The 14,618-nt window shown below is 40.8% G+C and overlaps 1 protein-coding gene across 4 annotated transcripts in view; it reads left to right on the top strand.

Annotated features, from left to right (window-relative positions):
* Nucleotides 1-14,618, top strand: part of nadsyn1 (NAD synthetase 1) — a 78,619-nt gene that overhangs the window by 39,722 nt on the left and 24,279 nt on the right. For all 4 annotated transcript variants that reach the window (XM_062030201.1, XM_062030190.1, XM_062030180.1 and 1 more), the window contains 2 exons: nt 9,096-9,220; nt 9,284-9,332. In XM_062030201.1, the coding sequence (XP_061886185.1) occupies nt 9,096-9,220; nt 9,284-9,332 (174 nt within the window). The remainder of the gene's footprint in view (nt 1-9,095; nt 9,221-9,283; nt 9,333-14,618) is intronic.

Below are 14,618 nucleotides of genomic sequence, written 5' to 3'. Positions count from 1 at the left end.
TCTTGCCAGTGCGATGCCTGCAACTACCTTCCAAACCACAGATAGCAGAGTTACTTTCCTCCAGTTTGAGCATTTTGTTAGGCCATCTTTCTTGGGTAGTTTTATTGTAAGAAGAGTAAGTCACTCTGTTGAAACCTGTTCCTTCCGCCATACCATGTTGCATAGTTTACAGAGTTTTTGGATGGATCCTTCGTCCATAATTTAAAACAATTTTGGATATGTTTCATCAACGCCTGGTGCTTTATTGTTTTTAAGTTTCCTTAAAGCTTGTATTACTTCATTTACTGTTATGTCTCCACAGTTTATGTTGAGTTGTTGTGTCTCTGTCAGGACTATTTCCAGTTCCTCTTCTGGATTTGGCTGATTCAGGATAGTTTTAACATGTTCGACCAATCAACCTGCTTCTTCCTCTTTCGTTTTTAGAGTTTATTCATCTTTCTCTTTAGTTTCTACTCTTTCTTTTTCCTGAAAGTTGCTTTACTGTTCTGTATACTGTTCTTGTGTAGTTTTTTGCTGCTGCTTGCTTTGCGTGTTTGGATTTCCCTTCATACCAGTTCTCCTTGTCTTTCTTGCACCTTTTCTTTATACTGCCTTATCAAGCCTTTCGCATTTTTCTCTATGTGTGGAAAAGACCCGTTCCTTCTGCTGCTTCCTTTTGTCGATGACTTTCCATGTTTCATCCAGTATCAATTGTTCCTTATGTGTGCCTCATTTTCTTCCGATTGTGTTTTCTGCAGCATCAGTTACTGCCTCTTTGGAACGATCCCATGATTTGTCTATGTCCTCGTCTCCAAGATTTTCCAGTACCGCAAATCTGTTTCCTAACTCTCAGTTTACGTCACACAGGAAGAACACTATTCTTATGAAGATATTAGATATACTATAGATAGATATTATACTTTTTTAAATAATTAAGGTTACAGTTGAAAAATGCAAGAAAGAAGTCTGGTTTAAAACCACATACCACGGTATATACAGTACAGGCCAAAGGTTTGGACACACCTACTCCTCGTTCAATGCGTTTTCTTTATTTTCATGACTAATTTACATAGCAGATTGTCACTGAAGGCATCAAAACTATGAATGAACACATGTGGACTTATGTACTTAACAAAAAAAGGTGAAATAACATAAAACATGATGAGGTGGCGACTTGTCCAGGGTGTACCCCGCCTTCCGCCAGAATGCAGCTGAGATAGGCTCCAGCATCCCCCGCGATCCCAAAAGGGACAAGCGCTAGAAAATGGATGGATGGATGGATGTTTTATATTCTATTTTCTTCAAAATAGCCACCCTTTGCTCTGATTACTTTTTTGCACACTCTTGGCATTCTCTCGATGAGCAGTAGTCACCTGAAATGGTTTTCAATTCACAGGTGTGCTTGAAGCTCATCGAGAGAAGGCCAAGAGTGTGCAAAGCAGTAATCAGAGAAAAGGGTGGCTATTTTGAATAAACTAGAATACAAAACATATTTTCAGTTATTTCACCTTTTTTTGTTAAGTACATAATTCCACATGTGTTCATTCATAGTTTTGATTTCTTCAGTGACAATCTACAATGTAAAAAATAGTCATGAAAATAAAGAAAACACATTAAATGAGGAGAAGGTGTGTCCAAACTTTTGACCTGTACTGTAGGTATTACTAAACCTCCACTTGAATGTAGAATGAATGAATGATGGTTCTCAGTTTTCACTGTGAAGTGCTTTGAGTGTCTAGAAAAGCCCCATATAAATCTAATCCATTATCATTATTATTATATGCTCAAATATATACAGTATACTGCAATACTACTCTGTTTAATTATGTAGTTGACCATTTTAGTATTATTTCAACTTTTTTTTTTTTTTTTTTTGTCCTGTCCAGCTTCTCAGGCAAATCATATAGTAGATGTAGATGCCCATAACGGCTGTTCAGATTTACTTTACAAAAGAGAAGTGTAGGATACTTCTCTTGTTGCCTTATTTGTATTTTGACTTTATTAAATGTATTTATATTATCATTTGGTGCAGCCGGGCCGCAGCAGGAGGGGATAGAAAGAGAAAAAAAGGAAGACAGAGGGGGGAATTGTGGGCATATGTACTTGTATATGTACAGTATGTGTATATGTGTGCTTGTACAGTGAATGTATATGTACAGTATGTGTATATGTGTGTTTGTACAGTGAATGTATATGTATAGAATGTGTATGTGTGTGTTTGTACAGTGAATGTATATGTACAGTATGTGTGTTTGTACAGTGAATGTATATGTACAGTATGTGTATATGTGTGTTTGTACAGTGAATGTATATGTACAGTATATGTATGTGTGTGTTTGTACAGTGAATGTATATGTACAGTATGTGTATGTGTGTATTTGTACAGTGAGTGTATATGTACAGTATGTGTATATGTATGTTTTTACAGTGAATGTATATGTACAGTATGTGTATACAGTATGTTTGTATAATGAGCGTGCGTGTGGATGTACGAACTTTGAGTGTGTAAATATGTACTGTATTTGTATATGTATGTGGGAGCGTAGGTAACTATGTATGTGTGTATGTATGTATGTGAGTATATGTGAATTTGCATGTACAATACATTTGACTCCCAGTGTGTGCGGGAACCAGAGTATGGCCCCAGCCTCCCCGAGAGCCCATCCCACAAACAGTAGGTGTGGTGCCCAGGGAACCAGGGACCACCGCCCCCACGCAGCCAAGCCGGACAGTGACAGGAACCCCAGAGCCTGGTCCACCGCGCCGCCCACAAGGGCCAGCAGCAGGCCGCAGACCCCCCGCAACCGGACGGGAAGACCGCCCCCGCCCCACCGGCAACAGGGTCCCCACGAGCCCACCCCCACCCCCGGAGAGCGCGGCGAGGCCAGCCCACGGCCACCCCACCCAAGCCGGCCGCCACAGGACCACCCACCCCACCCGCAGGGACCCCAACGATGGAGATGGAACAACCAGCAACCGCCCCCGCCGAGTCCCAGGGGAAAATAAATAAATAAAATAAATAACAATAATAATAATAATAATATTAGTAAAATATATTAAAAAATAAGAATAAATAAGTAATTAAATCTATTTAAAAAAAATTAAAAAAGAATTAAAATAAGATCACAGACATGCTGACACACAAGGTCGCTACCCAAACAACTGGCCAACTCGCAGCACCAAGCTACCACAGTAGACGCAGGGACCAGACCCAGCAGGCCCCAACCAAGACGGGCACCCGGAAGGGATGGACAGTGGGACCCAGGAGCTCCAGACACGCAGTCCGGATGCAGTAGCCTGAGGCGCCGACCCCCACCCGACAGGCAGGCCCAGAACGTACCCCCAGAAATATACATACACATACACATACACATGTACACATACACACACATATATATATACATACATACATAAATACATACACATACATACACACAGTTTGTCAGCCCCGACAACCACCACCACGCGCACGCGCTGCCACCAGTCACAACATCAGCCACCCCCCTGCACCAGATCCAGCAGCCACGGGCGCCCACACCACAAACAAATGGCAGCAGAAACAGCAGCCACAACACCCCCAGACAGCCAGCACCACCCAATCAAATCGAAGCGATCAAAAAAAAACGCGACCGGCAACCACACGCCAACAGGATCACGGAGACCAGCCAGCGCCAGCCCGCCGGCCAGCCCAAACGCCAACACGCAAACAAGAGACACCAACACCCAAAGGGTGTGTTCTAACTATCGTGGGATCACACTCCTCAGCCTTCCCGGTAAGGTCTATTCAGGTGTGCTGGAGAGGAGGCTACGCCGGATAGTCGAACCTCGGATTCAGGAGGAACAGTGTGGTTTTCGTCCTGGTCGTGGAACTGTGGACCAGCTCTATACTCTCGGCAGGGTCCTTGAGGGTGCATGGGAGTTTGCCCAACCAGTCTACATGTGTTTTGTGGACTTGGAGAAGGCATTCGACCGTGTCCCTCGGGAAGTCCTGTGGGGAGTGCTCAGAGAGTATGGGGTATCGGACTGTCTGATTGTGGCGGTCCGCTCCCTGTATGATCAGTGCCAGAGTTTGGTCCGCATTGCCGGAAGTAAGTCGGACACGCTTCCAGTGAGGGTTGGACTCCGCCAAGGCTGCCCTTTGTCACCGATTCTGTTCATAACTTTTATGGACAGAATTTCTAGGCGCAGTCAAGGCGTTGAGGGGGTCTGGTTTGGTGGCTGCAGGATTAGGTCTCTGCTTTTTGCAGATGATGTGGTCCTGATGGCTTCATCTGGCCAGGATCTTCAGCTCTCGCTGGATCGGTTCGCAGCTGAGTGTGAAGCGACTGGGATGAGAATCAGCACCTCCAAGTCCGAATCCATGGTTCTCGCCCGGAAAAGGGTGGAGTGCCATCTCCGGGTTGCGGAAGAGACCCTGCCCCAAGTGGAGGAGTTCAAGTACCTCGGAGTCTTGTTCAAGAGTGAGGGAAGAGTGGATCGTGAGATCGACAGGCGGATCGGTGCGGCGTCTTCAGTAATGCGGACGCTGTATCGATCCGTTGTGGTGAAGAAGGAGCTGAGCCGGAAGGCAAAGCTCTCAATTTACCGGTCGATCTACATTCCCATCCTCACCTATGGTCATGAGCTTTGGGTTATGACCGAAAGGACAAGATCACGGGTACAAGCGGCCGAAATGAGTTTCCTCCGCCGGGTGGCGGGGCTCTCCCTTAGAGATAGGGTGAGAAGCTCTGCCATCCGGGGGGAGCTCAAAGTAAAGCCGCTGCTCCTCCACATCGAGAGGAGCCAGATGAGGTGGTTCGGGCATCTGGTCAGGATGCCACCCGAACTCCTTCCTAGGGAGGTGTTTAGGGCACGTCCGACCGGTAGGAGGCCACGGGGAAGACCCAGGACACGTTGGGAAGACTATGTCTCCCGGCTGGCCTGGGAACGCCTCGGGATCCCCCGGGAGGAGCTGGACGAAGTAGCTGGGGAGAGGGAAGTCTGGGCTTCCCTGCTTAAGCTGCTGGCCCCGTGACCCGACCTCGGATAAGCGGAAGAAGATGGATGGATGGATGAAAAAAAAATAATAATAATAATAATAAAATAAAATAAAATACAAATCAAATTAAATTAAATTAAATTAAATTAAAAATAACAAATAAAAATAAATAAATACAATAAAAATAAAATAAAGTAAGTAAATAATACAAATTATATATTTTTTTTAAAATAGATAAATTAAAAAATAAATAAATAAATAAATAATAATAATAATAATAAATTAATAAAAGCCTGGCAGGCCACCAGGACGCAGTCCCCGGAATCCGCGCCGGCCGACGAGGCAATGAGGGGTGCGCCGAACCCCCCCCCCCCCCCCATGCATGTGTACAAGGCCCCCAGAGTGTCTACTGTGTAGTTAAAATTAGGAGGTCAGCCATTACAGCCGACCTCCAGTCCCTATTGATGCGTGTACTGTAGCGTGAGTGAGATATGTATGCTTGTGGGAACTAATAATGCGATTAAAATTGGGGGACATCAAGGTCTTGGTGGGTCCCAACCAAGCCGAGCCCTCCAAATCCTAAGTGTCTAATATCCAGCTAAGATTGAGGGATAGACGATCAGGGGACAAGACAGGAGGACTGGAGCCCCATAGGAGGCATCCTCAACCCCCCGCCATGCCTCCCCGCAGGACAATCCCCCAAAGTCCTATATTTGTGTGACTGTGTGTGCTATAAGTAGGAGGAGTAGAGGGCCTGGACATCCCCCCCAGTCCATGCGGCCGACAACCAGGAACTACGGCCAGGAAGCCGCCGCCCCGCCCAACCCCCCCCCCCCCCCCCCACGGCCCGTAACCCACACCAGACCACTTTAGCGTGACGCCACGCGGGCCCACCCCCCGCCAAACAAAGCCAGCCCCCGCCCGCTCCAACCCAACCCCGCAGAGCCCATACCAGCAACCAAACGCAGAAAAAGTATTATTTCAACTTGAGGGTGCCACAGCACACTTGTCTGCTGTTAGAGATAGTAAGGTGTGCTGTAGGAATTTTGCCATTTCATCTAAATGGTTAAAAAAATTGCTCAGTTTCTGTTGATCATGTGAACCTTTAAATGCAGTTAAATAATCTAATAATAATCTTCCACTAGATGGCAGCAGAGAGCTAATGGCCTTGTTGGTCAAACAGTATAATCAGTGAATTTAGAATCACTTAGGCAGCAGTGAGAGATTTGGATAAATATCTTAAAAAGGAAACATACAAATAAAAAACAGGATAACTTGATAAGTCACGTCAGTATTTTCTAACTTTGTCATTATGAGCGTGTTCACAAAAGGGGAGGGTTTAGCAGCAACTAAATGTCTGTAAAGCGCTTTGTGACAACTGGATCAAGTGAATTGATTCACTTCAGTAAGTCGCGGTGCAACTCGAATCCGTAAAATACAATCACTTTTACCATCACCAGTATCCAACATAACAACATGTGTAGGTCAGGAAAGACAAACATCATCGTAGTCCCCTTTAATTAAAGTGATATCTCAATTTAGATAAGCCTTACTTCTCGTATGATTCAGTTTTGGACGAAAATGTCAAATGACAAAAACCTTACCCCAGTGTTTGTATACCATCTTGGATATTGTAGGTCCAAACACTTCACGTAAAAAACAAATGCGTAACATTTCACGGAATTAAGTGCCCAAACAAGAAATCCCATTTATGCATTTTATTTATCATTTATATTTATTTATTTTGTTGTCTGCGTATACAACTATCCTTTACAGTGTTTCCCACAGAAATGCATTAGACAGGTGGTGGTCGGTTGTCGAAGGGGCTGGGGCAATGCATATGACAACATTTGCTTATGGGCGCGCCAATATATGATGTCATCATCTAATTTGTATAATAGCAAAATGCAATGTGGATACATTTTCGTTTGTTTTCAAAAAGAGTCGTATCTAATGTTTTAAAAACGTATTTAACAACAAAAACTAGGACTGTAACAGTATTATAAATGCCGTAGTATTTCGGTATCACAATCATCACAATAATACCGTGACGTGATACAGTATAAATTAAAACTTGTTCAGTGTAGTTTTTTGCTGGCTCTTTTGAATTGGTTGATCTGGAAGTAAACTGCATCTGCCAAAATTGCCTGCATAGCGCAAGTGTAGAAAGTCTGTGTGCAGGAGGTCGTAAAGGAGAGGGAAAAGATAGTTGCCTCCTCATAACTGTCACAGAAAATATGTTTGAAGCCAAACATCAGTTTGTGAGGTTTTGACATTATTAAGTTATATTGTTTGTTTACTCTTCTGAGAAACAACATTTTCCAGACTGACATGAAAAAAAATATTACTGGACACTGCTTCCCATAATGTAAAAGTTAAAAGACACTAAAGTGAACATTACTGTTTTGCACTTTTGCACTGGATGTTTACATTGTTACTTTAAAGACATCAACTGTAAGTTATTATTTTAAATATTTTCTTGAAACAGTAGATGTTTGTGTACAATTATTTGCACTTAGAAACACTTCTTTGTAGTAAAAAAAAAAAAAATGATTAGAACATTTTAGCTATATGTTTGTGTTCATTTACAGTAGGCATGCTTTTCCTAAACATTCCTGACACTTCATTTTACACACTTTGGCATTTTTACCAAGCTTTTTGGGGGGGACACATATACCGCAATAATATGATATCGTACCGTGAGATTCTGATACCATTACATCCCTAACGTTTTTTTTACTTACAGGTTGGTGGTGGAAAGTGTTCACTTTGTAGCTCTATGAGTTGTTGTTGCCCAAATAAATGTTTCTGGGTGGCTGCTTCACCAAGTGGGTGTCTGATTTGTAGGCTGCAGTTAAAGTTGCCCTCGCTGAACAAAGGTGAAACCATTCCCGCCAAACACTGCCTTTCAGCCGGTCTAAGTCCAAGTGCTGCCGCCAATTGTTGTTGTTCTCGTGTTTTGGATGAACACAAGTCCAGCCCAACAGTCTCAAAAAAGTTTATTAACCTGTTCAACAAGCTGCAAGTGTCTCTAGATAAGGTTTACGCCACTTTTTCTTCTATGATTCCTATTACCTCATGTCTTTTTCTTCCCTTGTAAGAAAAGGCACATCTAATCTGGGGAAGAGCTACGATGCGCACTGCCGCCTCGTGCTGTTACTACAATCTACATTCGCAGTCCAATAAAATTAATGAGCGAAGACGGCAAACTATATCTGTAGCTGCACAAAATGTACTTGTGGCAGCCCGTCACAAGTAAATTAATTTATGGGAAACACTGCTTTATCTGTATGAAGTGTGTTTTGTCTTCATATTTTTGGAACAATTTTTTGTATGATTCAGTGTTTGTCGCACTTTTTGGAACACATTACTAAAAATTGAGGTACCACTGTGATTGTATGTGTTATTACTGGGGCTGTCAACATTAATGAGTTAACTCATGTGATTAAACATAAAATATTTTTGCATTATTAGTGTGCACATACTGTATTAATTATGCAATTGATTTTGATCGTGCACGCTTGTTTACCTTAACGCAATACGGTCAGTGATCAGATCAATGCATACGTCAGTACAAAAAGGAGTTAGGGGACTCCAACTGGTGTCCTCACTGGTAAATTTCACTTCAAAATACAGCCTGAAAGAACTTTTAGATAAAACTGTTGCCAATTTTTGTGCAAAGAAATGACATACTTTCAATTAAAAATATGTTTAAAAACGTCCCTGGATGACATTCTAACAATAAAATGGCATTTGTATACAAATATTGTGGCAAATTATAATTATCCAACCGAGTAATCACTTGTGATTAATCATGATTACCCAGTAATCCAAACCGAATATGAATAAATGTTTGGTGGTGGTTGCAAATTGGCAGCCACGTTTCCGTCAGTCTACCCCAAGGTAGCTATGGCTACAAATGTAGCTTACCACCATCATAGTGGAAGTTAAGTGAATGAATGATGGGTTCTCAGTTATTACTTTAAATCCCTTTGAGTGTTTAGAAAAGTGCTATATAATTCTAATCCATTATTATTATTATAATATATGTTGATTAGTGTTTCAGTTACAATTTAGTACATTCAATGTTACTTTCTTCTATGAAATAATCTTGCTTTCCTTGGTGCTTCTGTTCCAGGGAAGTGACTTTAAACCATCCCATAGGATCAAAGTAGATTTTTCTCTATCCAGCTATGATGATGTCTGGCTTGCTTCCCACCAACCAATCACATGGAACTTCCATACTCCAGAGGAAGAGATCAGGTACAGAAATTGTGGTTTGTTGCAGCTGGTTTTTTTCTTAATCTTGCAGCCTGTGTTGTTCAGTCTTGGGCCGGCCTGCTGGCTGTGGGACTACCTAAGGAGGAGTGGACAGGTGAGCAACATTTCATCCAAAAATTGTTTGTAATTATGTTTGTTAATGTTTAAGATACTTAAATTGGCTTTTTGCATCTTGCTCTAAACTACATTTCGTATACAAAAAAATAAAACAGGAATGCCATTGGCTTGTTTATATTATCATTACTGGTTTAACAGAACATAAGTATTTTTCAAATGTCTATATTTTTCACAACTACTAATTATATTGAATACAAATTGCAATTCAGTATGGGGAATTGGTCTGGTTTAGGCTTTTGTCACTCATCTCTTCCCCACTAGGGAGTGCAAGCACATACACAAAAGCAGTCTAAGAAGCAAGTCGTCCCTCGTTTATGGCGGTTAATTAGTACCAGACATGACCGATAAACACATTTCCGTGGAATAGGATTAATATTAATAAATCAAATACTTTAATAGTTAGAGCATTAAAAAAAACTTAACAACCTTCTAAACGCATGTTTAACATTATTAAAGTCCTCTAAACATGAAATAACAGTATTAGGGCCCTTTAAACTTGAAATAAGTACCCATATATATTTATAAGACTGGAGACAAACACCAATTTACAAATTATAGACCTGTTTCTTTACTTGCACAATTTTCAAAAATTATTCAAAAACTGTTTAATAACAGATTAGACAAATCCATAAACAAATATAGAACACTCACAGAGAACAAATATGGATACAGAGATAATATTTCAACATCGATGGCTTTAAACAAAACAATGGAAAAGATTACCAATGATGGTAAACAGTGTTCGGCGGCAGTGTTTATGGAGCTAATTAAAGCATCCATCCTTTAATCCATCCATCCATCTTCCTCCGCTTATCCAAAGTTGGGTCGCAGGGGCAACAGCCTAAGCAGAGAAGCCCAGACTTCCCTAACTAAAGCATTTGACACAATTAATCATAATGTTTTAATCACAAAATGTGAACTGTATGGCATCAAAGGGTTGGTCTTGAACTGGGTAAGAAGCTACTTAAACATTAGAAAGCAATACATGAAACTAGGCAAACATACGTGTACAACGCTAAATATATACTGTGGCGTGCCACAGGGATCAATACTGTGATCAAAATTGTTCAATATCTATGTAAATTTGTAAAGTTACAAAATACTTTAAGTTAGTATTATTTGCAGAAGATACAACTGTTTTGTTCAGGAGAGAACAGAAGCTATTACAAATAAAAACAAAATAAATTAATAAATTAAAGAGACGGTTTGACAAAAACAGACTATCCTTGAATCTCAACCATCCATCCATCCATCCATCCATCCATCCATCTCCTATCGCTTATCTGAGATCGTGTTGTGGGGGCAGCAGCCTAAGTAGGGAAGCCCAGACTTCCCTCTCTCCAGCCACTTCGTCCAGCTCTTCCCGGGGGATCCCAAGGCGTTCCCAGGCCAGCTGAGAGATACAGTCTCCCCAACATGTCCTGAATCTTCCCTGTGGCCTCCTACCGGCGGTACGTGCCCTAAAGACCTCCATAGGGAGGAGTCCAAGGGGCATCCTTACCAGATACCCTAAATACCTCATCTGGCTCTTCACGATGTGGAGGAGAATCGGTTTTACTCTGAGCTCTTCCCGATTGACAGAGCTTCTCAACCTATCTCTAAGGAAGAGCCCCGCCACCTGACGAAGAAAAGTCATTTTAGCCGCTTGTACCTGTAATCTTGTCCTGTCGGTCATAAGGATATGAATGTAGATTGACCGGGCGAAGATGAAGTGCATCAAAACTTAATCTCCACTTTGACCGGACAGCTGCTGATAGTTTAAAGCAGTGGTCCCCAAACTACGGCCCGCCGGATTCGGCCCGCCAGCGTCCAAAATCAGGCCCGCGGGAATCCACAAGTACCGCTTGCTACTCACGGTGTCTCCTAGCCGCTCAGGCAAATCATATTGTCTAAAAATGCATTTTCTCATCGATAACGTGACATCATCGCGCGCGCGGAAAGTGCGCTATATATAGCTAATATATATATATATATATGTATATATACAGGTATATATATATATGTATGTATGTATGTATGTATTGTGTAATTATATATATATATATATATATATATATATATATATATATATATATATATATATATATATATATATATATATATATATATATATATATATATATATATATTAGGGCTGCAACTAACGATTAATTTGATAATCGATTAATCTGTCGATTATTACTTCAATTAATCGATTAATAATCGGGTAAAAGAGACAAACTACTTTTTTTTATTTTTATTTTTAAAAAGCCTCTACGCATGCGCATAGCATAGATCCAACGAATCGATGACTAAATTAATCGGCAACTATTTTTATAATCGATTAGTTGTTGCAGCCCTAATATATATATATATATAATATATACAGCCCGGCCCCCGGCCAAATTGTTTTAACCCAATGCGGCCCCCGAGTCAAAAAGTTTGGGGACCCCTGGTTTAAAGTACCAGTAGAGTGGAAAAACAAGTTGACTTTACATGCTTAATTGTGTTTCATTGTATCTGTTAAACCAGTGGTCCCCAACCACCGGTTGGCACCGGGCCGCACAAGAAATTAAAAAAAGAAAAATAATCAACAGAAAAAACACAATATATACATTATATATCAATATAAATCAATACAGTCTGCAGGGATAGAGTCCGTAAGCACACCTGATTGTATTTCTTTATGAAAAAACAAATAAATACCCCCCCTCAGAATACCTGTGGCTATTTCCGGAGATTGACGTCACTGGAGTAACGCTTCTGCACTCTGACCATATTAGATCAGTCATACGCAAAAATTAGCCAGAGATGTGTAATGTTTATCATTCACAATTCCTATATAAGACATGAACAAAATTTTTTTTAATGCATTCTAAGCCGTAAATAAATAAATACATTAAAAATTTGCCAACAATGTTGTCTATAGGGGGCAGCTCTCTATTTCGCCCACAAAACCCTCTGAATAACCATCCAAAACCTGCCAACAATACTCTTAATACATATCGTGACCTGAATATTAACCAAATATTAGCGATGTTGTTATTATAAACTCTAACGCAGACCAACACATTTTTAGCGGCACAATTATACAGACAGCTAAGTAACCCTCTGCTGCTTTTACTGTCAGCCGGCAGCGATGTCCTGCTGCTCCCGCATCATTGTGTCTTGGCTCGTCAAAATTATTCTAGATTATAAATCATGCCTCTAATCCGGATAATAGGAGGATTTAGCCATGAATCTAGAAGTTGTTCATTTGTGACATTCAATTTATACACACGGAGATAGAGACAAACACACACAACCGAAGACAATGTCTGCCTGAAAACTTTTCCTTGTTAACCTTTCATGTGCATCATTATTTAATAATCATCTAAACGGGAAGTTACGGACATCCTATCAGTCACCATCGAAGTGAGAGCAGACAATGTACAGTAAGCTATCGTTTTATTATGTTTGTAGTTTGTGTTTCTTGTTTAGCACTTAGCAATACTGCTACATGATGCTTAGTGTTTCACTAAAGCTGGGTTTGTTTAGGAGAGCTTCTAAAACTTGTAAATCATCCTCCTTATTTTCAGGATCAACAATATAAGGTTCTGGATCATAGTTTTTCCCAAAGTAATCGTTGTTGGCTCTCACAAAGCCTGCATAATTTGCATTGTTGTTGGTGGGGAAGGGACTAGCTTCCTCATTATATCTCAAAATGGCTCAGAAATTTCTGCGAGATTGATACTATTTTGATCATATCTATTTATTCGCAAACTTTATCAGTATTTTAGTGTAATAAATCATACATATATGATAATAGCTTCAAATAGAGGCAACTTGTTTTTCCACTCGACTGGTACTTTAAAGCATTCTTGTTATCATAACGTGCTGCGCCACCTCCTTGCTACATCCAGCTGCGGTTGTTTAACATCGCTTGCGTCAAAATCTCACCAATATGGGGATGTGTCATTGATGAAGCAGAAGCTCAAGATGAAGGCCATAAAAAACTGTTCTGCCAAAAGGTGGTCAATTTGACATTACCATGGTGAAGACACTGTACACCAGGATTAGCGCTGTGTTAGTTTATAGTTTACAAGGAAGTCGTGCTTGGTGAATATTTATTGGCCGCCACAACATAATACAAACAGAAAATAATACAAATACTGCATTGTAATGGTACTGTGCTCTCTCGTAGTTGTTGCGTTTTTCTGTTTCTTGCATTTAACAAAGAGAGCACAGTCTACCAAGTCAAATTCCTTGTGTGCCAAACATACTTGGCCAATAAATCTGATTATTCTTTTAAAAGCGTTGGAACCCAGTACAGAGGACAGTGGGGTATATACACATGCTATAAATACATGTATTTGTAAGAACATCAGCTAAATGTTCCACCAAAGAAATTGGAAAACAGTCGACAATTAAAGTGACAAGCACTAAAATTTTGAAATGTAGAAAATATGCAAACAGTCAGAGAGCAGCATATGTCATGAATAATTGTATCAAACAAAACACTATTGTAACAAACCTAGCAGGGAACACTTGATACAAGTATCATTCCAGACTTAAAAGAGTTAGTAGGAACTCTACAAAACAGTACAAATAAGACACAAAGCAATGTTGACAATCTCCAGGAACAGATTATCAAAGGTGTACAAAAGGATGTTGCAGATCTCCAAGAACAGATTATAGAAGATAGAAAATAATCTCGGAATGATATGATGGAATTTAGAAAGTTCAGAGAAGAAACAAAGATTCTCTGTGAAGACAACAAAGCATTAAAATGGGGGTGGAGAAGCTGGAAGAGGAGAATGCAACATTGCGCCAACAGTCGAATGACAAGCAGCAAGACAACACCCATTGGGACAACAACAGTGTTGTAAAGAACATAAAAATTGAGATGGAAGCATTGCGGCAACAGTTGCAACTAAATAACACTGATTTTAAGAACTTCAGGGAGGAGATGGCTGCATCGAAATATGCAAGTGCTTGCGCTTCAGCTTGCATAATAGGGACGGCGTGGCGAAGTTGGTAGAGTGGCCGTGCCAGCAATCGGAGGGTTGCTGGTTACTGGGGTTCAATCCCCACCTTCTACCATCCTACTCACGTCCGTTGTGTCCTTGGGCAAGACACTTCACCCTTGCTCCTGATGGCTGCTGGTTAGCGCCTTGCATGGCAGCACCCGCCATCAGTGTGTGAATGGATGAATGTGGAAATACTGTCAAAGCGCTTTGAGTACCTTGAAGGTAGAAAAGCGCTATACAAGTATAAACCATTTATCATTTATTTATTATTTATA

The sequence above is a fragment of the Entelurus aequoreus genome, linkage group LG02 (genome assembly GCF_033978785.1).
Source record: "Entelurus aequoreus isolate RoL-2023_Sb linkage group LG02, RoL_Eaeq_v1.1, whole genome shotgun sequence".
NCBI lineage: Eukaryota > Metazoa > Chordata > Actinopteri > Syngnathiformes > Syngnathidae > Entelurus > Entelurus aequoreus.
The sequence above is the reverse complement of the archived record's forward strand: the minus strand, read 5'-3'. Positions and strand labels throughout refer to the sequence as shown.